Genomic DNA, 25,536 nt, shown 5'->3' with positions numbered 1-25,536 from the left:
TAAAGTTACCATCATGTGGATGAAAACAACTTCAATCTTGCTCTTTTGATATCTTTCTTTAAATCCAACTTGTTTATCAAATTTTTCCTTTATGTTCACTGTGAAGGAGAAGTACGAAACATTTTCATGAATTAAGAGAAAATAAAACGTTTTCTTGACACTAAAGATTTTGCTCAAAAAAAGAAATCATTGTAATGATCTTGAAGAATATGGAGACACACAGACAATGTTAAAGTGAAAAGATGTAAAATATTAATAAAATATGAAAGTTTAATTGATTTTAATATCCAGTACAGGCACATTACGGGAAAAGCTAAATACCTGAAACTCATTTTTCTGAGAATTCAGTTCAGGTTATGGACAACTCTTGAAAACAACTGTTGCAACTTAAACATTTCAGAATCTGGGAAGAGGAATTCACTAAATGTACTATGTAATTAAAGGAAACACATCCCTAACCTTGTCATTATTAGAAGATATGTTCTGTAATGAGCAGATTATTTCTAGCCCTTCATCTGATAAAGTAACTGTACTAAAGGATTCGTGAAGACGAAGGTCTGTTTTCAATTAGTAGTTCTTACTTACGTCACATTAGCGTCATGGCTGCCTAATTGTGTATTTAATAAGTTAGCAGGGATTTTTGACTTTCTGAATACGTGAACTTAACATACTGAAATGTACTGCAGATAATTATGACTTGGTGAACAATTGTTTCAAAGGTGGACAAGTGTGAGTGACGGTGGAATTGTAGTTGACAGTAATTGTGACAATACCACTGTAGAAGAAAAACATCAAATACAATTTACGATTCCTCCAGTTTTCTTTAATAGCATAACTGTAGAACCAATTTAGATATAGTTTCGAATTGTCTGCAATAGACTGGCTACCAGCCCTTAAGTTATTATGAAGAATTTCCTGGCTGCATTTTACTACTAGCTGATCTCCCTCTAGTTTGGGAGCTTATAGAATCAGACGTCCAAGTGATCAAAATTAATAATAGGTTTTTTTTTCTTCTAAATAATTAAATATCTACTTAATATTCTAGAGACAGGGCCAAGCTATCTCTGCAAGTTCTTGTAACCTAAGTGGATCCATGTTAGATTATCACTGGCTGTTGGGTCGTTAGAATTTGTGTGGGTCCAGTCCGTATTTACCATTAGCCCCTGTTACACTGCTCCAGGCTGTTCAGGGTTGGTTGTTGAAGAATCTCGGTCAGTGACATGCTCTGTGACCATTTTTATATCACATACCAGTCACAAGCCACGGGAATCGTAATGAGCTGTTATGATCTTAAGACACAAAAACAAACATTTTCCCAGCAGTCTTCTCCATTACATATGGCTACATTGATCTAACATTGCTTGGCTACAGTGTTTTGATGGTGAGGGGATGGTTTACCATAAAAGTAAAGGGTTTTTAAATGTTTTCCATCAATTACCATAAACATTTCTAAACTCCATGGTATGATGGTTTTCAGATATAAAAAGTTTTCTATAGATTTTGAATATGTATTATGTAATTGTTTCACTTGTTTTGGAAAAGTTGTGCTTTGCAATGGTAGAATTATTTTAAAATGTAGATGTATATATACTGTTTCATTGGCTGAGACGGCAATATGTTATCGCAGATCCATGTGTAGCGACATTACATCTAATAGGACCAAAAACGGACATGAGGATACAGTTTGTCAGTCAGAATTTTTCCTCCATAAGGTGAACATCAGTATTTTAATGAAAATGTTTGTGGAAGTTTTGGAATGGTGGTTTTTCCATACAGCAAAAATATCACAACCGCTTAAATTACCTGCTAGGTATACACAGAAGGTTTCAGTTTAAATAATTACATAAGTAACAATGAGGTTTTCACATTGTTTACAGTTCAGTAGTAAAGTTAATGGTTTGATCCCCTTCTTCATAATAATAGTTTGATATCAATTTTCAGATTCATTCCTTGACAGGTTTTATTTTAAACCAAAACAAAAGAACGTTGAAAATAATTTGATGATAATGATTATATAATTTTTGTATCCAGACAATGCCTCCGGGAGTTATACTCCTGATGAGTCGGATACAACTGGTTAGTTCTCATGGTGAATTAGATATCATTGTGGGGTGGCCAATCAAATTCAGAATTGTTATTTTCTTTTTGTTAATTTCATGATTATTGAATGATTCCCAATACCTTAAAATCTCCTCTCTGTATGTTTTTTTTTTTTGCAAACTTAACCAATCTTGTCAAATCCCAAAATAGCTGTATATAGCTAACATTCTGCCGAGCGCTGAGCAACCTCTTTATAGCCTCGACATTTAACTTTTTATCCTCCTTGTCTCTGCTAGACTCGCATTAAGGGGATTACTCAATGAATATTCAACACAACACACTTGATTCTACTGCTAAGCTTACTCTGAAATCTATACCTGTTGCTGTAGATAGACTTACGATCTTATGATTAGACAATAAGTATTTTTAAAGATTCAACCAGATGGATTATGAATCTCGTAACTGATAGGGCTGTGATGATAATCCTTCAATAGACAGGAAGAATTGTATCACATTTCTTCTACAAACCAGTGGTCACTGTCAAAGCCGTCTTGTTACTGTTTCACCAATCCTAGTGTTGGCTGTATCGACACAAAGGACACATAAACATATCACTTCAACTGTTCTTTTGTGGATTTCTCTTTGTAAACCACTGAAGTTATCCTTGATTTAGCTACAGCATTGTAAAAGTCATTTCATCCATACCATTTATGTCAAACAATTTCATGTTGTAAAGGAAATCTCTTGATTGATAAGGAAACTTCCTTTTTTGATAAAAAATCAAAAGAGGCCCATTTACTTTATGTTGAAAAATGTTTAAGTAGTGAAATTATTGTTCCCTCACGATTCTCGTCTCGTCGTAATGAATTGTCATTACATCAGCAAAACATATTACATCAATTGGAACGTTTTGATAGTTACCAGGGTTACTTAGGGCATACAAATAATTGCAAACTGTACGAATATGCATATTAGATTTTTGTAAATTATGCATACATGATTTTTTCATAACAATATTTCTATTAGAATTTCATGTGTTTTTTTCAAATCAGTTTTAAAATGATTTTCCAGAAAAAATTGACCAATGATATTTCTGTTGTATTTGGCTTGAAAAAAATATATATATATTTACAGTTCATTCTTACATATACAGCTTTTGTCTGGAATTTCGATTAATTGATGAGTCGAGATAGAAATTAACATCAAAATGGTTAAATGTTCTGAATGCACCCCTAATTATTTCAAGTTGAAAAAGTTCCATCATGAATCATCATCATTAATCATATATATCGGGACAATCTTTTAATCATGATCATCAATGTAATTGTTAATCATGATTTTTATCGGTATTCATGGTGATCAGTTTTGAGCCATGATCTATATATTGCACAAATTTATTCCAATAAATGAATCTTGTTTCTTTTTGCCAGTTAATGGAGAGATCCAGCCGGGAAGCATTACAAACACCCCCCCAGTGGACACAGGTCAGGACCTGGAGGAGGAAAGGAAGGTCATACAACACCAGCTGTCTAACATGCCAGAACCAGGGGTACGTCACTTATCTAACAATGCCATAAACAGGGGTACGTCACTTATCTAACCTTTCCGAACCAGGGGTTTGTCACTTACCAAACATGCCAGAACCAGGGGTACGCCACTTATCCAACATGTCAGAACAAGGGGTACGTCACTTTTACCTAACATGCCAGAACCAGGGGTACGTCACTTATCTAACATGCCAGAAACAGGGGTACGTCACTTATCTAACATGTCAGAACCAGGAGTACGTCACTTATCTAACATGCCATAACCAGGAGTACGTCACTTATCTAACATGCCAGAACCAGGGGTACATCACTTATCTAACATGCCAGAACCAGGGGTACGTCACTTATATAACATGTCAGAACCAGGGGTACATCACTTATATAACATGCCAGAACCAGGGGTACGTCACTTATCTAACATGTCAGAACCAGGGGTACGTCACTGACCTAACATGCCAGAACCAGGGGTACATCACTTATCTAACATGCCAGAACCAGAGGTACATCACTTATATAACATGCCAGAACCAGGGGTACGTCACTTATCTAACATGCCAGAACCAGGGGTACGTCACTTTTATCTGACATGTCGGAATCAGGGGTATGTCACTTATCTAACACATCAGAACTTGAGGTAGGTAAAAACTAAAACAATAGGTCCATGTTTACATGTAATTAAACTTTGTTGGTCGCTCATTTACCTTTGCCTACCTGTAATTTACCTGTGTGTGTCTGATTACAGGTGACAGAAGTGGAACCAAGAAGTGCCTTAATACATCTGGCACCACCAGAATACGACCAGAACGAGTTTGTGATAGAAGCAGCGGAGTTCCAGTACGAGCTTCTGCTGTCCGATAAAGGAAAGGACGGCAAATATAAATCTGTCTACTCGTAAGTTGGAAAGAACGGCAAATATAAATCTGTCTACTCGTAAGTTGGACAGAACGGCAGATCTATACATAGGCTACTTGTTATTAGGAAAGACAGTTGGTTGGAAAGGATGTTGGGTATATATTAAAAACTTGGAAGTTAATTATAATGGACTGTCTAGCTACTTATCATTAAACTAGGGGGTAAAAATTAAAGTTTTCTTTTACTTTGTGTCATGTAAGTGGAAAGATAAATTTGACAGGGGAGTTAATATCTTGAAAGAATGTATTTAGATACAGTTAAGCAAGGGAAGTAATCTGCATTATCTCCAGTTAGGTTGGTTGTACTCTTTATAGTATTAATTTATAGTATAAAAATACTGGTTGAACCACACGGTTGGTGATCTTAAAACCTCTTACATGACTGCTAACTTCTGTGTCTAATGCTTGCTGTTTTAAAATCACAACACGTACTTGTCTCGAATCTATTTCTTATAATTCTTTGTGTATACATTTTCAAATATAGTTTCGCAAACTATTAATGTTGCGATGTCTTCTTATTTTTTCAGGGGTGATGCAACAGAAATTACACTAAAAGATTTAAAACCAGCCACTGAGTACCATTTAAAGTGAGTAAGAAATAACCCTGTAGATTGCTCTAGTCCACACACCTGTATAATCGGTACCTGTAAGGTGATTAACCTTGCTTTTCAGTCATCTTTGGGTGAATAACTCACACAGTCAAGGGCTGTAATGTTAATGTATACTTAATTAAAGTATATTTCAAAATATCTGTACTAGACAGATCATTGCTAGATAGAGTTCCTGGGATAAGTGAATTTGTATAAACGGATGCGTGGTTGCCAGAATGATACAAATCAGGGCTCAATAGATTATTGTCATATTCATTTCCCTGAAAGTTTTACTCTGTCGTATTACGGATCCTTGTCTTAATGATATCCTGGGATTTGTGATTCAATACTCGATGAATTATTTTTGATTTTGTGAGCCTGTTCTCAATGATGAAGGATTTCCATTTATATGTGATTTCTACTGGAAAGATCTATGCCAAATGATATTATGGAATATGCAAGTGCCCCTACTGGGCGGATCACTGACAGATTTATTAAAGTTATTTGTACTGAGCCGATCATTGCTAGGCTGTTACCCTGGATGTGTAACTCAATCTGCACTGGTTGTTTTCTCTGCATTATGCGAGTCTGTAATCCAAGGCTCATCACTAGATTAATTAATTGGGATGTGTGATTCTGCAATCCATGGATAATTGCTGGATCGATGTCCTCAGAATGCGGCGCTGTACCTAAAGGTTCACTGTGAGGATACCTTCCACGGGATATGTGATTCCGCAATCCATGGATCATTATATCTGGATTGATTTCATTGGAATATGAACTCTGTACTTGAAGGATCAATGTGAGGTTGCTTTCCTCAGGGTATGTGACGGTGATTTCCTCAGATATGTGTTAAAGGATCGTTGCCAAATCTAGACTCTGCGGATTATTGTTTGATTTTAATTTCCTTGAGATATATGTGACTGTACTGCAAGGTATCCTTGCTAGGTCTGTTCTCCACCGCCCGTGATTAGATCATCTCCTTAGGATGTACAACTGGACGTAAGGATAGTGCCGTATTATTCTCCTCTGAGTAGTTGATTCTATGATTTCCGTGGATATGTGACTCGACTTCAAGGATTGTTGCTGCTAGAGCAGTTCCCCCGGGACTTGTGGGGCGTCCTTAATGGATCACTGCTGGATAGATTCCTCCGATATGTGATCTGTATTTACCGTGAAATGATGGTGTTAGTCACATATGAGTTGAAATATTGTTCACGCCCTAACCAATCATTAGCGTCAATTTCACATTAATGGCGGGGCCACACATCGACTGATCTGTTTTATTGTCCTCAAATAATGCAACTGTCGGCTGGGGAGAAAAATTTCATACTTCATTTCTAACATGAATTTTTGATGTCCCTTTGGACATTTTCCCAGCAAAAAGCGCATTTATAATTTATCAATATAAAGAAATAGTATAGTAAATGAGATAAAGTTTTTTTCATTGTAGTTTTCAGGCATACTCTGAAATTAAGTAGTTTTTTCACCCTTATGTTACTTTGGTAGACTCTACCATGCATTGATATGGAAGAGTCCATTATGGTCTACAGTGGTGAAAGGGTACAAATGAATATTCAAGTGTCATAATTTTTTCCACTTTTTTATGACTTTGATCTATAAATTAAAGATGACATTAGATGTGTTGAATCTGAACAATGTTTGCTTTTGGAAATTAGATACAGAAAAAGATGTTTTTTTCATAGTTACAGTAAATAGTATATTGAAATTTATACAGATGATATCAAAACTGTTTGTTGTATAAAATGTTGGATATTCATGCATTTCACATTTAGAAAAGAATGATAGCTTTAATGGCACATGTTTGTACACTCATTAACATGCAGAAACTGCCACCAAACATTTGGTTAAACAGCTGGAAAAACAGCTAGCTTACATTCTGTGTCCTGTGTTTCATTTCAGCATGAAAGTACAGTTCAGGTCCTGCACAAACTACTCCTTGTTGTAACAGGGCAGAAATTAATGCAAAATATAAACAGGACATGCACTAAGTGCCTTTAAGGAATTTGTGTAACATATGGCGGGGAGTGTCTATGTGAGGCGTTCCTGATCGTTATTGTGTTGTGTCTAATGTTGTAATTTCCAATGCGTGACAATACACATGCGTTAATAATGATATTACATTAATTGAATATCTGGCTACAAAACTGCAGTCTCAATGTCGATATTGATTTTTTTTTGTCTCTTATTTTATAACTTTTTTGTTTTTGTAGAGTATGCACATCGCTGGAAGACGTAAAGGGCAGTCCGACAGAGCCTGTGAGATTTCTAACGGGGATCTGTGAGCCGGATCCCCCGCAGATGCCCAAGCTACATGCACGGACCAAAACCTCCATAACACTGAAATGGAACGTTAGTGTCATCAGATTTACTGTCACATGACATCACAGATTTAAAACATCCTGGATCTCAAAATCAATAAAAAAAAAATCAATTCAGCGTCGATCAAATTTTGCATTCTCAATGTTGTGCTATTCCAATTGTCCTCTTTTGATTTGACATATCATTGTTTGTCCTATTTTCATTTCTTGTAAAATCACCGATATATCTGATGGTCTGTGCTTCTTTAAATGTTTGCTATTACTACATTTTGTGTCCAATATTACCCAGTGCGTAAAATTAAGATATTACAATAGATAGTTGTAAAAAAATGATCTGAGAGCACTTAATTGTTACAAGTACTCAGTACAAGAAGCTAAGGCATAACAAATATACTTATCACTATAATGAAAATGAAATAAATTTTACCTTAACATAAACAAGACAAAACCTGTATGAATGAAAAATCTGTTCATTTATATTTCAGGCAACATGTGAAAATGGGGCAAGAATCTCAACATACACTCTGGAATGTGATAAGGTAAGCATGTCGCCTACATCAAGGATGTGATACCTTACAGTTTTTCCCCATTACTAAACTCCTATTTGTAAGACATTGTTTTCCTATCGTGAAAAGGCATGCTTTTTATCGTCAGATTTAGAATGTGACATCAGGTATTCTGTACAAATAAAAAAAAATCCAAAAGGAGACCATCAAGATTGAGGACTTACACTGAATTATCAATGTTTTGTACTTTTTAGAGGAAAATATTTACTGTAGACATTCTTTTAAAAAGATTCTGAATTTAACGTTTTGGATCAGGAAATACAGAATTACAAGGGTTGCAAACCTCATTAATACAAAACCATGAATCTTGCATTGTACAATATGTGAAGCATTGTGTTCTAAACCAGACACATGGATGTTTGACACATGTGTTATTGATAAAAAGGATGATATCAGTACATTTATATGTTAAAAGTAACAAAAGGAAAGAAAAAGAACACATAAAAGTAACAAAAGGAACATACTGTGAACTTGAAAAATATTACGATAACTTCGACTGATCTAGTTGAAGTTTTCTGTTGCACATATATACTGCAGGTTCACCATTTTGTCAATGCATTAATCAGTTAAAATGTTATCTTACACTAAAATTTGAGTCCATAAAATAAGTATTTATACAGTTTCTGATAACATTTTGACTTCTATCTCTACAGGGTCAAGGAGATGGCTTCACCGAAGTGTACAATGGTCTCCAACGGCAACATCGGGTCTCAAAACTTCAAGCAACCACTAAATATACCTTTAGGATAGCGGCCATCAACAGTGTCGGCAAAAGGTATGAATTAGTAATATATCAACGACACAGGTAACATCTTCGTGATAAAGAAACTTGAGTTTCAATGTAGAGGGAAAAAATGCAGTGTTTTAGAAGAAGAAATACCTTGTGCTGTATTTAAACCCAATATGATCAATTGTTTTGTAATGATGTCAACCCAGACATTACTTAACCGGTGTCCAGTGTCAGGCCAGTGATACCATTGGCGACGGAACAATTGACCATGTTATACCCCCACCCCATAATGGAGGGTAGCAATAAGTGTTTGACTTTTCTGTATGTACATGTAGTATTTAGCTTTATTGCCTAAGTAGTGGATGTACAGCAGACATCATACGTGATAGGTGGACACCCCCTGCAGTAGACAAGTACTACACATTTTTGTAGAAATGTAGATCTCTTCGGACCTTCAGTTTCTGCTTCACTGACTCCAGTACACTTTATATTTAGCTCCATTACTTGTAATACTTAAAGTATAATTTTTACGAAACTTTGTATACAGATACGTCTTGAGGAGTGCTTCATTAAAGTATAAATGTAGGATACAGTGACCTACATTTTTATCTTTACTTCCTTTGGTATAGACTTTGGGTTCAATTTCTATCAAAGCATGAATATAATTGTAAGGTTTCACATTTACAAACATTATTTCAGTTTCCGTTAAAAAAATTGTCCCTGTAGTTCTAGCTGTTTTACAATTCTCCCATTTAATTGAAACTCAACTAAAGTAGATGCATGATATTCCATTCCCAAGGTAGACATTTTGTTAATCATGGAAAATTCACATTGTTTGATCAATGACAATATCAATGATACCTGTTATATGTTGTGTCAATGTTAATATGATGTGTAATATTGATGGTTACACCTCGATGGTTCTACTTGTATGTTTACAGTCAGTTTAGTGACCCGGCCAGCTACTGTACCAGTGGTAGCGTACCCTCCCAGCCAGATCCACCCATGCTGTCAGAGGCTTCCATCTCCGCCCTCACTATCTCCTGGATCAAACGCACCAATGAGGACAACTTCCTTCTACAGATAGAGGATGAAACAACAGTAAGTTGGGCAGTCTTTGAAGCAATGGTTGATATTGTTTGAAATATCAAGGTTAAATTTTAACAAGTGTACTATTTATCAGCAAAGTTTAACATCTTCATGATGAACAGTCTGGATTGTAAAAAAAAGGAAACAAACATATATATATATTTTTCATTTTCCTCTTTTTGAATAATAGATACCAAACTGTATTTATTATGTGTTTTATTCTTTACTTATATGATTTTGTTATTTTCTATAGGGACATGGTTTCATCACTGAGTATAATGGACCAAATCTCTCACATAAAGTAAAGACATTACGGCGAAACACTGATTACAAGTTCAGGGTAGGTCTTCTTGTTATAGAATTCTATATTACAAGCTCAGGGTAGGTCTTCTCAGTAGAATTGTTGCACCTGAGATTCTTGAAATTATCGTGATAACAGTAACCAACACTGCAGATTGAAAGAAAAAACAAATCATTTGATCATTTTATAGTAAAACAATAATCCCCATTAAAACACCTATATAAGCCAGATTAAAATGCCTGCGAATTCCTCCGAAATCATTATGTAGGATGAGCAAAAAACAGAAATGAAGAAAATTTACATTTTCTAAAAACAGTAATATTTAAATAGTTAATGGATAGATTTTATGACAAGCAATATGAAAGTTTTTACCTGTGTTTAAAGATGGCAGCAGTGAATGACGAGGGTCAGAGTAAGTGGAGTGATGTTTCGTGTTTCCGTACCTTACCCGACCGACCAAGTCCTCCTCCCAAACCTCAAATCAAAGGCAAGATACATGCCCATAGCTTCAAGGTCGTGTGGGGTAAGTCTGAATTTGTCATTGGTGCAATGCATATACTGGTGTCTTATTATAGCTACACAGTCCTATCGTTAAGTCTGGGAGACCTAGTGTACCAAATTACTCCAACGCAATTATAACAAAGTTGGTGATCTAATTGAATAGTTTGTTATGAAGATTATTTACGAAAATAGTAAATTGTTTATTGAGGATATTAAGGTAAGGGAGGGTTACAGTGACTTTCTTTTTGGAAACTCATTGTTTCATCTCTTGAATGCTTCTATATTTTTTACAGATGACCTTCATTGTTTTTCATTGTTCAAGATATTTCATCATTATCAGCCTCAAGATTTAAATTGTAAATATACGGCAAAATAATGATAGAATGCCCTTTGTTATAAAACCCCTCATTATAATACACCTTTAACATAGCGCTTCACTATAATGCTACTTGTTATAATGCCTTCGGTTATAAAACCCCTTGCTTCAGTCACCTTTCTTGCCGTTAATATTTTGTACTGATTTGGATGTTCGTTCTGTTTCAGACCCTCCCAAGGATAACGGAGGATCCGATATCACGAAGTACATAGTAGAACTTGATGATGGGCGAGGTAAGAAAATAATCATATTGAATACTAGGGGATATCTATGTTTGTACCATACACATAACTACTTCAGTTTAATACATATTTCCAGTTTGTACTGACAAACATAATAAAAAACAAAAACAAACAAAAATTGTTGATCGTACGAACTCTACATACTGTATACTAGAAATTTTTCGTCAGGTCAAACTTTACCCTTTCTTTAGTAAAATCCATGTTCAACTTGTCATTTCACTCTTCACATGTATTAACCCATCCACCCCTGAAATTTCATGATGAACTATTCCAACCTTTGAATTGGAAGAGTTCAAATGTGTCTTCAGGGGTGAATGAGTTAACTATTTACTATGTGTGTTAGGGCAAAAGTTGAACTGCGACAAAAATTACCGATATACAGTATTTATAAAAGCAGATGTCATATAGGCTATTGATTAACAGTAATGACTTTCGACTTTACATCTTAAAATACCTTGATTACAGTAATTTCAAAATGTTTTCTATTTCTGTTTACTGCAACCAGGAGGAGGTAATATGTGTTTCTTATATGATCTTGTCAGTGAAGTTTCATTTCTATTTTGTGAAATTTTAATCGTGAACGATGTTGCAAGCACTTTTGTTGCTGTTTCTTGTCTAATATCTGCTAAAACAATTGACACATGAAAGTAAAAGATTCATTTTCGATGCCCCCACAGCATTAGTGGTTGCTATTTCCGTTGGTTTTCCATATGTCAATTAAGTTAGACGTTGTATTAAGCTACATTATGTAAATACTAGAGGTCCAAATGTCATCGAAGTTTGTGTACATAGATGAGTACTACATTAACACACCAAGTGTAGGTCACTGTGGCCCATATTTTCTACTGTATTTCTTTCATCAGCTTTGCATTGAACTCCATTTCTTTGGTTAGACTTTTGGCTTACTGTAGCGACATTTCAGTTGAGGTAGGACCGGGGTCATATTTATGTTTGACCAACCTTTTACAATCTGTTCCGTCTTTATGCTGTGTACCCTGTAGAATGTACAGCTTCAGTGTCACTGTGTCAAGCTAATACATAGTTACAGCCTTACACAATTTGTTTCTTTAATTTCGCATTTCACCCTTTACTGGCTTTGAGTTTATTGTTGTTTTTATGTCGGCAAAAAGTTTGTTGGAGTTTAGAATCAACAGAATGTGCCAAAAATAAAATCATAGAATAAAAATCAATGTACAATAAAGTCTAACTGCAGGTGTACATAATCATTCTATTCTACCTAATAAGAGGTCTTTTATTTAAGATTCTTAAATTTCTGAAACAGATTTTCTGTTAGCTTATATATTTAAATTGGCAAGAATATTTATGTTTTCATTTGTAGCTTTAAAAATTTCTTTAAAAATGAAAGATTTAAAAATTGGTCGGTACTGTAATGTTTTGAGATAGGCAAAAGCATTGATGTTTTCAATTGTTGTAACATTTTCTTACACAAACATTCTAGGAAATCTAAAGGAATTTTATTTTCATTTAAAATGAAGGAATTTTTGCAGCTTACTTATTTTATACTCCTAGCCAACAAAAAGTGTTTAATTTTTTCATTTCAGTTTTTTATCCTTGATCACATTATGCTCTTAGTATTTCTCCTATATGGGAAAATAGTGAAGAAATATGTTAAGTCATAATAATTGTTAGATGGCTCTGCAGTAAAACCTGTCTTATCCAATACCTCGGTATTCCGGCATCCTGTGTAATTATAATCCAACATAATGATGTAATTCAACGTTTAATGAAAACTTCCCAATAAGAATGTAGTTTGACATCATGTCCTACAAAATTGTTGTGTCTCAAAGGATGCTGAATTAAACAGGTTAATCTGACTAGTATGTTGTGTACAACAGGGTGTCAGATTAGACAGGTGAATCAGATCAATGTTGTGTTACACAGGATGTCAGAATAGACAGGTTAATTGGATCAGTATGTTGTGTTACACAGGGTATTGATTTAAGATTCAATCTGGCTGATACATTTTGTCCCATCAGGTGTCGGATTAGACAGGTAGACTTTTATTCCTCCTTTTTTTAGAGTTATTAATCATGGCTGTGTGTTTTTGTTCCAGGGTATGAGACACTGTACGAGGGCTCAGACAGGGAACACATTTGTGATCATCTCATTCCAGGCCATATCTACATGGTCAGGGTGGCTTGCTGCAGTAAAGGTGGTCGTAGTGATGTAAGTCTGACCATCTCAAGGTCATTTGATGTCTGTAAAGGTCACATTGATTTAACTATCCTGGCCAAGGTGGCATGTCAGAGCTACTGGAACCCTGAACATACAATTCAGGGGTGGGTTAACATCCGCTCGGTACATACAATTCAGGGGTGGGCAATCGCTCTGTACATACAATTCAGGGGTGGGTTAACATCCACTCGGTACATACAATTCAGGGGTGGGTTAACATCCACTGGGTACATACAATTCAGGGCTAGGTTAACATCCACTGGGTTCATACAATTCAGGGCTAGGTTAACATCCACTGGGTTCATTCAATTCAGGGCTAGGTTAACATCTACTGGGTTCATACAATTCAGGGCTGGGTTAACATCCACTGGGTTCATACAATTCAGGGCTATAGGTTAACATCCACTGGGTTCATACAATTCAGGGCTAGGTTAACATCTACTGGGTTCATACAATTCAGGACTGGGTTAACATCCACTCGGTTCATACAATTCAGGGCTATAGGTTAACATCCACTGGGTTCATACAATTCAGGGCTAGGTTAACATCTACTGGGTACATACAATTCAGGGCTAGGTTAACATCCACTGGGTTCATACAATTCAGGGCTAGGTTAACATCCACTCGGTACATAAAATTCAGGGCTAGGTTAACATCCACTGGGTTCATACAATTCAGGGCTAGGTTAACATCCACTCGGTACATAAAATTCAGGGCTAGGTTAACATCCACTGGGTTCATACAATTCAGGGCTAGGTTAACATCCACTCGGTACATAAAATTCAGGGCTAGGTTAACATCCACTGGGTTCATACAATTCAGGGCTAGGTTAACATCCACTCGGTACATACAATTCAGGGCTAGGTTAACATCCACTTGTGCTGTAACTGTGGTAAAAATCATTAACAATTTAACACCGAGATTGAAAACTTCTACATTTTTGTTTGTCGACCAAGGTCACATTTATATTTGTCAGTCAATGTCACATTTATGTTTGTCGGTCAATGTCACATTTATGTTTGTCGGTCAAGGTCACATGCTTTTGTTTATTTATACTCTTATGACCTGTAAAGCTTAAGGTTAAAAAAATATTTAAAGAAATTTGAAAAAGTAATGCCATAAAGGTGCTAGATTTGAATTAGTACAGTCTTTATATTTTTATTGGAGATCAAATCTATTGATAAAAGTGATGTAGGTCTGTAATAGCCAATAGGTTCCTGGAGATAGGTCTGTAATAGCCAATAGGTTCCTGGAGATAGGTCTGTAATAGCCAATAGGTTCCTGGAGATAGGTCTGTAATAGCCAATAGGTTCCTGGAGATAGGTCTGTAATAGCCAATAGGTTCCTGGAGATAGGTCTGTAATAGCCAATAGGTTCCTGGAGATAGGTCTGTAATAGCCAATAGGTTCCTGGAGATAGGTCTGTAATAGCCAATAGGTTCCTGGAGATAGGTCTGTAATAGCCAATAGGTTCCTGGACATGTTAGGATTTGTTCCAGCTTCTGATTGGAAACATTCCTGAGTAATTGGTCTTTTTTATGCAACAATGTAAATATCAACAAGATTTGACAAGATTGTTATTTAAGTAAACCTGTTGGTTTCAGTTCTCTGACTTCTGTATCGCCACCACACATGCTGTTTCCCCGGGGCAGTGCCATGCCCCTAAGCTACAGGGCAAACCCAAGGCCACATCCCTCCACCTGCGTTGGGGTAAGTCTCTGTCTCAGCTCATACACATTGCTACTGAACAAGTGTAAACGTTTCTAATCAACAAGTGACAAAAGTATCATTCTTTTAATGTTTTTATATGCCTTTATCCTTCCAGACATGTAAAGAAAGGTTTTAAAAAAAAAAAAAAAAATGAAATTACCATAATTTGTAATAAAAGTGACAATAGTGACTTCTTTAGGAAATTTCATTATATTTTGTGTCCATTTTAGGTTACCCAGAGTATGATGGAGGGGCAAATGTGATGGAGTTTGCAGCTCAGATGATCAACCCTGACAATACAAGCCGAGAGGTGTTCAAAGGTCGTGATCTTGACTGTATAGTGGCTGGTCTCTCACCAGGACGTCCATATCTATTCCAAGTCCGGGCATTTAATATGGTTGGGGTAGGTCCCTTTTTATGTGCAAGATCTCCTAAGCCAGCCATTACAAAGGTCTAAGTCTTGGAAGTGCTTTAATTGACTTATAAAAATGTCTTTTTAGTCAAATACAGCGAATAAATTTAATGAAGATTAATCCTTTTTTAGTTCAGTTATTGGTGTAAATTTGTGTTATCATGTGCTGATATTATTTTGAAACCAACAAGATTTTATTTTTTCATTTTCTATCTGGCATTTTATTAATTCAACATTTTTCAGGTAACTTATAGTAATGTTTATTATATAGTATTATATATGTCTGTGTATTATTTGATGTTTAAATGTCAATCTTTCTCATCCCCTGTAGGGCGGACCCTGGTCAGAGCCCCTGGAGGTGGTGAGCGGAGCTGGGGTGCCTGACCCTCCTAAAACCCCCCTCGTCAACTGTCGCTCCCCGCACAGTGCTATGGTGCTGTGGGATTCTCCCGTCAACAATGGTGCTACTATCACTGACTATAGGCTGGAGTGGCAGCACAAGTCAGACCTCGACTTCACACAGGTACGTCTTAGTTTACATAATTCAGACCTCAACTACACACAGGTACGTCTTAGTTCACACAAGTCAGACCTCAACTTCACACAGGTACGTCTTAGTTTACACAAGTCAGACCTCAACTTCACACAGGCACGTCTTAGTTTACACAAGTCAGACCTCGACTTCACACAGGTACGTCTTAGTTTACACAAGTCACACCTCGACTTCACACAGGTACGTCTTAGTTCACACAAGTCGGACCTCGACTTCACACAGGTACGTCTTAGTTTACACAAATCAGACCTCGACTTCACACAGGTACATCTTAGTTTACACAAGTCAGAACTCAACTACACACAGGTACGTCTTAGTTTACACAAGTCAGACCTCGACTTCACACAGGTACGTCTTAGTTCACACAAGTCGGACCTCGACTTCACACAGGTACGTCTTAGTTCACACAAGTCAGACCTCGACTTCACACAGGTATGTCTTAGTTCACACAAGTCAAACCTCAACTACACACAGGTACGTCTTAGTTCACACAAGTCAGACCTTGACTTCACAGTAGTCAGATCCTCTGGCCTCACTTTCACCTTTGTAAGACTCGACTTGACACAGGTAGATCCTAGTTGACAGGTTAGGCTGAGATGAGGATACTCGACTTGACACAGGTACATCCTAGTTGACAGGTTAGGCTGAGATGAGGATACTCGACTTGACACAGGGACATCCTAGTTGACAGGTTAGGCTGAGATGAGGATTACCAGCGTTCAACTGATTTCATTGTGTCCGTATTCCTAGTCCCTCATCTTTCTCGGCATACAGATGTTTCTCTGAATTGGTCAGCTTTTGTCTACAATATGTGCAGTTATTCAGGTGGAAAGCACATACATACCCCTCTTTTGTATAAGTCATTTTAAATTTGTTCATGAGAACAAAATTCTTGTCCAAAATATTGTCCTCCATTGCCTAAACATTGATTGGTTATAGAAAACAATTTTGTCTTGGCTAAGGACATTTGATGAATTTTCTGCTTTGAATCAAATTTAACAAAAATATTTTTGTTGCAGTTATATTTTGGTTCAAACATGAATTACGAGGTGAAGGGTTTGACACCTGCTACCCTATACAGTTTTCGTGTTCAGGTAAGTCAGATAAAAAAAAAATCCGATTTATTATCTGCTAGTGGCTTTGTTGAGGTTGGTGTAAGTTTGTCAGATGCATGATATAAAGTATTAAAGAAACTTATGAAGAGTCTGTATTGAAGCAACATTTTGCACTGTCACTCCTTATAATGTAATATAAAACACAAAATTATATCACTTAGTGTTATATAATGTAAACTTAACGTCATGTGATATCACTTTGTGCAGGCAATCAACAGTGCAGGATCAGGTCCATTCAGTGCGGTGGCTACCTGTGTGACCCCGCCTTCTAGTCCGTCGCCTGTCGTATACATCCGTCACACAGCCAATGCTAATACCATTTCCCTGTCCTGGAAAGAGCCCAACTGTAACGGCAGTGACATCAGCTCTTACAACATTGACATCGGCGAGAAACAACTCATCACGACAAGCGCTGTTACCGAGTATACCTTAGAGGAGCTGGCTCCCGAGTCTGTGTACAAGTAAGTGGAAACTGCTTCAAGGGAAGTAACTCCCAGTTTTTTCCAACAGTGTGATACTTTAACACTAAGAGAAATCATCATGGTATTACGTCTGGGGCTGTCACAATATATCAGAAAATCGGCATTTTGTATTATATTGCAGTACAGTGATGACATATTGCTATATTGCAAAAAAAAAAAAATTGTCCATTGGGAGTTAAACTTTGAAAATTACAGCTCATTCTCACAGATATTCTAATAACCATAAACAGGTAGTGGTGGAAATCGGTTGTAATTCCGTAACTGTTGATTGGTTAAATGAAAATCTGAAACGTGTGTGGTCCATATGATACATGATGTAGTTTGATATCATTCTGACAATAATTTCTTTTTAAATTTAGCATCGTTTTCCTATGACAATATATCAGGATTCATGTCACAAAATATTCCATCTGTGTTGATCTACATCGGGATACACTTCAGGCATATCGTTGGACCCCTAATCAAGTCTAAATGTTCACAAAAAGTTTGTAATTAAGTTTTAAGGCTATGTTGATCAGGAATGTTTGACAAATGATGTGGAAATTAATTGGTTTTAAGGCATGTTATGATGACTGGTTCCTTAACTCACTCACCCCTAAAATTTCATAATGAACTATTCCAACCTTTGAATTGGAAGAGTTCAAATGTGACTTCAGGGGCAAATGAGCTAAATGATTTCTTGCATTCCATTGAATGATACCTATAATCTTATATCTTAAACTTTCATTCAGTTATTTCTGATAATAGTTTATTTTCATGTACCATATCTTGACTTTGATGACAGGGAAATAAATCTATGAAACTTTTTAATATGATGGATACTGTATACCTATAAAAAACATTCTCTCTGTTTTCTTATCAGGGTGCGGATACAAGCTGTCAACGGTATCGGAGTTGGAGCATTCAGCTCACCGGTGCGAATATCAACAAAGCCCCTGCCCCCGAACCCTGCTCGACTAGAGTGTGTGATTTTTGCCCCCAACAGTCTGAAGCTGAAATGGGGAGACGGCCGTAATCCCGATATGGTAACCTATACCCTGGAAATGGAAAGGGAGGATGGCAAGTAAGTGTGAACATGGGATTCAAGGAGATTTGTTTCATAATAAGAATGTTAAAAAAACAATACCAATCCTTGCTCCTGTAGTGTAGATCAGATGTAGTCGAACAACAAATTTCTCAAAAGCGTCCAGGAAAAGAGGTTTTGGAGAAAACAACAAGGTATTGATGTTAACAGGGACCAAATAATCTGATTGAGTCAGGGTGCAATTTAACTCCTCAGAGTTGTGGTGAAGGGAGTTTGTTCACCCTGTGTGTGTTGACAACTGAAAATTGTACTAATTTTGTCTGTTAGACTTTCAAAACAATATCAACCATTAATAATAGCCCTCTGTTTAGAAAGTTCATCAAACTGCAAGTTCATCCGTTTGTTGAATCACCTTTCTTTATCAAATGAGCAACACAAAAGCAAAATTGGCACCGATAAAAATAAAATCAGAAAACCCCCAGAATGATACTGATTGGTGTGTTTTGTGGTGGTGTTGTAGCTTCCAGTCCGTGTACAGCGGTCCAGCCCACGCCTACAAGGTCAACAAACTCACAGAGATGTCGAGTTACGACTTTAGAATATTCGCCAGTAATGTGGCAGGGAATGGACCCTATTCAGAGATTTTCACATTTAACACAACAAAGGCACCTCCACCGGCTTTGAAAGGTAACAAGAAAAAAAGGTCTGGAGACCAGTACTAGGAGAAAGTTATAATTATAACAATAGATGTGTAGACTTTGTGTTCCAGATAGAAAGTGTCCTACACTAGTTCTATGTGTGACACTTTAATGCCAATATAGATATTAAGTCTGATGTTAGTACATTTGTTACTTTGTCTCCCAGATAGAAAGTGTCCGACACTAGTTCTATGTGTGACACTTTAATGCCAATATAGATATTAAGTCGGATGTTACTACCCTTGTTACTTTGTCTCCCAGACAGAAAGTGTCCGACACTAGTTCTATGTGTGACACGTTAATGCCAATATAGCTATTAAGTCTGATGTTACTACCCTTGCTACTTTGTCTCCCAGATAGAAAGTGTCCGACACTAGTTCTATGTGTGACACGTTAATGCCAATATAGCTATTAAGTCTGATGTTACTACCCTTGCTACTTTGTCTCCCAGATAGAAAGTGTCCGACACTAGTTCTATGTGTGACACGTTAATGCCAATATAGCTATTAAGTCTGATGTTACTACCCTTGCTACTTTGTCTCCCAGATAGAAAGTGTCCGACACTAGTTCTATGTGTGACACTTTAATGCCAATTTAGATATTAAGTCTGATGTTACTACCCTTGTTACTTTGTCTCCCAGATAGCTAGTGTCCGACACTAGTTCTATGTGTGACGCTTTAATGCCAATATAGATATTAAGTCTGATGTTACTACATTTGTTACTTTGTCTCCCAGATAGAAAGTGTCCGACACTAGTTCTATGTGTGACACGCTAATGCCAATATAGATATTAAGTCTGATCTTACTACCCTTGTTACTTTGTCTCCCAGATAGAAAGTGTCCGACACTAGTTCTATGTGTGACACTTTAATGCCAATATAGATATTAAGTCTGATGTTACTACATTTGTTACTTTGTCTCCATGATACAAAGTGAATTAAGATAATTACTATGTTTGTTACTCCTAGCTCCCAAGGTCCAGGATGTACAGCTGACTAGCTGCATGGTGGATTGGACAAGTGTCCGGCCGATGGGCTCAGACGGCATTGTATACATCCTACAGCTACAGTGTCGGGACCATGAGTACAAACAGGTCAGTAAATACTCGTTGACCAGAATTGAATTGTTGCCCTTGCTTTTGTGTCAAATTTGGAATTGCCTCCCCTTAGATACTTTTCTATGTTTAAAGTTTGCCACACTGACTCTTCATTTTGGTCATTAACATACACTACGATTTTGGATAGGACCATACCACTGCAAAGGTCATGTTTCAATGACCTTTGGATCTGGCCAATCAGCAGCCCTTAAATTGAAAAATGTGTAGGTATACCGACCGGAACTACAATATCCGATATGAATAAACATGACTGCTGCTGAAATATCGCTGAGCAATTGTGAGATTTGACAATGCCATTGTTAAATAGCTAGGTATTAAAATGAAAGGTCATGACCTCTGCTGCAGAATTGTTAGATCCTACACCATATTGAATCAGAGTGAAGGAATTTGATATGAAGCAGAATGAATCTACTGCGTAATGTTAAGATTTATGGAGGAAAAAATTTAATCTAGGATTGCAATTGATATTTTACGATATTTTGGTTTACGGCATTACATGTAACAATCTCCTAATTGTTTCAAGAAAGTTTATCATGAGCACATTGTTTGGTGATAAGCAAGAATGTTCATGTACTTAACCATAAAAAATATGGTCTGCAAATGATAATTTTTAAATCATAAAAGGTTCAATATTTTGCAGATTTACACAAAAAAAGCACAAGGTTGATTTTTCTCAATATTATTTTTGTAATATGATAATAATTTGCAAGAATGACGGACAGTTTCACTGGCTCTTTGTTTTTCAGAAATATGTTGACTAGTTTTTATCCTATATGCAGGCGTTGAGTGATGTATGTACAAATCAAATGTATGCCCTCTAAAGTGATACTCTACTTTGTGGTTTTTCATTGCAGATGTACAAAGGCCCTGCTACTTTATACAGCCTACACACGCTCAGTCCAAAGACAGAATATACGATACGAGTATGTGCTGTACGACAGTGTGTGGACAAATCAGACGACGTGATTGGTCCATTCAGTCCAAGTGTAACGTTCAGCACACAGAGCTTGGAACCTGCTACAAGCTTAGAGCCCAAACACTTGGAGACAAAAATCGTTGAACCAAAACAACTATCTGACCAACAGTGGGCAATGATCATATTGCTTGGTTTTGTCGTATTTGCTTGCCTTGTAGCCTTCGTGGCACAACAAATTATTCTCTACACTTCCAGTCATTCGGGGCGACATGACGACTTATGAGAGATGTTTTTTAAAAGAAAAAGGACGGTTTACTTTTTGTTTCTTTAAATTTTAAAGACTAAAAAATCTTGTAGCAGATTGTTACGAGACGAAAGCCAAATGATATATACAGTGCTAGAAAGTAAACGTCAGTTACTTGTCAAGTTATCACAGAATCATTGACTTGGAATCCTTCATATTTGTCGTGAAGATTCTCCGTTACAGAGGTATATGGTCCAAATACAGGAATCTAGTGTTTGAAAGCACCTGTCAATGAACCTGTAAACAAGGAGATATTTCGTTGATTCCTTTTAATGGACCTGCAAAGGAGAGATTTGGTTGATTTGTTTATCATGTACCTGCAAAGAAGGAGAGATTTAATTGGACCTCGGATCATGAACCTGCAAAGACAGAGATTTAATTGGTTCCATGGAACATGGACCTGTAAAGACGGAGAGATTTAATTGGTTCCTTGGATCGGACTGTATTGTGATAAATTGACTTGAGTCCTCGTCCATAATGGTAAATCTGTGGCATTCTGGGATTGGATATTTACTAAATCACTAGAGACTCTTGCACCAATTGGTCATTATCTTTGACCTTGAAATCAATGAGGAGCTGGACTGGTGGTCATCTGGAAAAGTGACCACTAGTCATCTGGAAAAGTGACCAGTCTCAGCTGTTGTGTTTGACTATGAAATCTAGTTGTGTGTATACATTTCTTTATTGGAGGCTTGACTTAAATTGATGGTTCGCCTTTTGAAAAGTGTTTGCTTAAGTTACTGTGTCCAGTTAAACAAAAATTACACCACAAAAAGAGTTTTTCCACTGTTGCTATAGTCAGAGATGGAAAAGAGGGAAACTGGATGGAGTTACACATGTTTTTCATCTAGATAATGGAACGGGCTGGGTTAAAATGTGCATTTCTGTTACATTGTCATGAATTGGCTAATTTGTCAGTGTTGGGTAACTTTTTTGCCTTTTTTCCATGATATGTACATCTTCCAATTCATATATTGTGCTGAAACATCATGACATTATTTTTCAATCGAAACATTATTTTTCCATTAGTCATAATTATCACAGTGGGTGTCTGGGTGGCTAAGTATAAATCGTTTATTTTCCTCTCAAGCAACAATCATTCTTCAGTAAGGTTAAAAGTTGCATAAATATCTATATGGGCTTAATTATGTTGGCAAATATAATGCATTGATGAATTTTCAGGATGAAAAAGTCTCTTTAGAGAATTGTGATATTCTGGTAAACCTTAATTAAATGAAGCTTAATGTAAAAATGTTGTCTTTAGATCTGCATTAATTGTCAGTCAGTGTTATTATTTACAATAGTTATCAATCAATCAATGAAATAATCATATTGAAAATGTGATGAAAATGTTTAAACCAGCAGACACTGTCATATCAGGATATTAAGGGTATATATGCCACCTTAATGTAACAAACATATCTCTTTCTCCAAGAGAGTTCTACCCCAATAAACCAGGAAAGCACCTTTCATGAACAGTTGTTTGGACTTGGATAATAAAATTTTGATGACAGTGTAAAATTGTATATAGGAAAATTTACTGTTGTTAGAATGCTTTGATAATAAACGCATTCACCCCTAAAGTTGTATTTAACCTTACCAAATCAAAGACTGGGCAAGTCCATTTAAAATTTGTAGGGGTGAATCCTGTTACCAACTGTTGACCATATATATATGACCACCGTGTTTTCTTTGCTTGTATCCGAAGTGTTAGTAAATTGTAAACAAGGTTCAAACACAAGCCTACCTGTCAAAGAAATTTGTTTCATGCCTTATAATGATATAGATCTGTAATGATGGCTTTGTCTAATCGCCAACATTAGGTAAAAATGTACTGAAGCAATGGAACCATAATGGGGTGTTGGTGACAATTATGTAACTTTTTGTTTGTTTAAAGTTTACAATGTGATATCTGTTATTGGGGAGGAGGATTCTATTCTACCTAAGTAACTTGGACACATGTACATGTACATACAGTGCTTTTAATCTGGTATCAGCATAAGTAGTTTAACACTAAGATAATTATCAAATCAATGTTATAATCAAATTGAAGATTATCTAGCGGACAAAACTGGAAGTAATATTATATGTGGAAAAACTACTGAAGAAGCTATAGGCATTGTGATACCTTCATTTATTGTGTAGTGTATAAGTTGTCTGTACAGTCTGTCATTTTGACCATGTCCTATCACCAAGTTTCATTGTTATATGATCTTGACAGCATTGGTACTGAACACGGTTGTAACCTAGTCAATATAATACCAATATCTGTTATAACTATTGCCATTTTACGTACATATAACATATATATATATCACCCATTTACGATATATCTATGATTGCCATTTATGTATATCACCTGTTTATAATGTTATAACCTGCAGTAAACTAAGATGTATGTTTGACATGATATTTCAATTTTTTTATTTTTTTTGAGTCACTAATGCTGTGTAGCTATTCTATATAAATACATATACATATGACAACATGGCTGTCACTGTTATTACAATGACGTTTCGTTGTATTGCTGTATTATACATTTATATATACATACATATATTTGCTATAATTAATGTATATTTATGTATATATGATGTCATGGATGTATGGATGGTTGCTATGACCTAATGCAAGATTACAATCAGGAGCTAAACAGATATTTGTGCATGATGCTTACTGTGGATTTTTTTATTTTTTTTTCACTATATATATATTTTCAGCATTCTATATTAATAGATAATGTATAAAAACCACTTCATAAATAGACCTAGCTATCTAGAACCCTGTTACCACGGGGATAGTTTTACATCTGTTGCTTAGCGATACATCCTCGTGTGACTACCCTTTAGTTGTAATGGACCAAGCCTCTGTGGTAAAGGGTAAGCTTATATTGGGCTGAACTATTTGACAAGACTTTTATTTTTTAAAGTCAAAGATTTCTGAATAGGCTTCAAAGTAACCTAATATATTTCATTTGTTAAATGGTCGTCAGACCTTTTTAGCGTTCTTGATATTAGTTCAGAAGTAGATGAATGTGCTTTTTTTGTGTAAATAAACTTAAATCTATAATGAGGAAATGGACAAGTAGCATTAGGTTGTTTATCTACGGTCATCACATGGTTTACTTCGTCACGCTGCAGCATCATCACCAGGAATAAATGTTATCATTATTTCGGCCTTCCGTGTTACAATTAATTATCTGTCTGTGAAGAAAAATCATAGGTATCGCCTTTGAAATGATTAATGTATTGTTAAATAAATTTCTCAGACCTCTGGTAAATCAATTCATGTTTAAATTAACCATTATATCCCCAGTTGTTTACATATTTTTCATGCCAAACTTCTCTTTGCGGTTTAGAAATTATAGACCATATCACAGGAAATAAATGTGTTCTTGGCCATTTTTTTTTTTTTTTTAAGTTATTGCATGAATCTGTTGACCACATTTTTATTCACACAAATTGTAGAATTAGTTAAAGCTTCATACAAATGAGGTTATAAGTTCTACTTCTCTCTTTTTCTCTTTGGTTTGGATTAAATGATGAGTTATCACTGCGTTAAATATTACACATTTCAGCTTCTTGCCAAAGTCATCAAAAGTGATCCGCAATGTTATCAAAACGGTCGACATGGTGCAACTGTTTTACTTACTAAAAGAAAAAACTGTAGTTAAGCATCATTTTGTGCAAAACATGATGAGATCGAGAAGATTAGCATATATATATACTGTTGTTTATGTTATTTTGTTACTGGGTCACGGGATACAGGTTCAGG

General features: G+C 36.0%; 1 protein-coding gene across 4 annotated transcripts in view; it reads left to right on the top strand.

Annotated features, from left to right (window-relative positions):
• Positions 1 to 24,832, top strand: part of LOC110462850 (fibronectin type-III domain-containing protein 3A-like) — a 146,060-nt gene extending 121,228 nt beyond the window's left edge. For 3 of the 4 annotated variants that reach the window (XM_021517076.1, XM_021517075.1, XM_021517070.1), the window contains exons 6-26: positions 3,471 to 3,589; positions 4,330 to 4,478; positions 5,026 to 5,085; positions 7,323 to 7,461; positions 7,916 to 7,969; positions 8,650 to 8,771; positions 9,668 to 9,827; positions 10,069 to 10,155; positions 10,501 to 10,639; positions 11,161 to 11,226; positions 11,741 to 11,746; positions 13,310 to 13,422; positions 15,035 to 15,140; positions 15,371 to 15,543; positions 15,884 to 16,075; positions 17,125 to 17,199; positions 17,428 to 17,681; positions 18,565 to 18,765; positions 19,247 to 19,413; positions 20,394 to 20,518; positions 21,397 to 24,832. In XM_021517076.1, coding sequence (XP_021372751.1) covers positions 3,471 to 3,589; positions 4,330 to 4,478; positions 5,026 to 5,085; positions 7,323 to 7,461; positions 7,916 to 7,969; positions 8,650 to 8,771; positions 9,668 to 9,827; positions 10,069 to 10,155; positions 10,501 to 10,639; positions 11,161 to 11,226; positions 11,741 to 11,746; positions 13,310 to 13,422; positions 15,035 to 15,140; positions 15,371 to 15,543; positions 15,884 to 16,075; positions 17,125 to 17,199; positions 17,428 to 17,681; positions 18,565 to 18,765; positions 19,247 to 19,413; positions 20,394 to 20,518; positions 21,397 to 21,741 — 2,852 coding nt within the window. In that variant the 3' untranslated portion in view covers positions 21,742 to 24,832. The remainder of the gene's footprint in view (positions 1 to 3,470; positions 3,590 to 4,329; positions 4,479 to 5,025; positions 5,086 to 7,322; positions 7,462 to 7,915; positions 7,970 to 8,649; positions 8,772 to 9,667; positions 9,828 to 10,068; positions 10,156 to 10,500; positions 10,640 to 11,160; positions 11,227 to 11,740; positions 11,747 to 13,309; positions 13,423 to 15,034; positions 15,141 to 15,370; positions 15,544 to 15,883; positions 16,076 to 17,124; positions 17,200 to 17,427; positions 17,682 to 18,564; positions 18,766 to 19,246; positions 19,414 to 20,393; positions 20,519 to 21,396) is intronic. The other variant, XM_021517074.1, reaches the window with a different exon arrangement.
• Positions 24,833 to 25,536: the final 704 nt, after the last annotated feature.

This window comes from Mizuhopecten yessoensis, unplaced genomic scaffold (assembly GCF_002113885.1).
Source record: "Mizuhopecten yessoensis strain PY_sf001 unplaced genomic scaffold, ASM211388v2 scaffold10837, whole genome shotgun sequence".
In the NCBI taxonomy this organism is placed as follows: Eukaryota; Metazoa; Mollusca; class Bivalvia; order Pectinida; family Pectinidae; genus Mizuhopecten; species Mizuhopecten yessoensis.
Note: the sequence above shows the minus strand (reverse complement) of the source record. Positions and strands in the feature narration are given on the sequence as shown.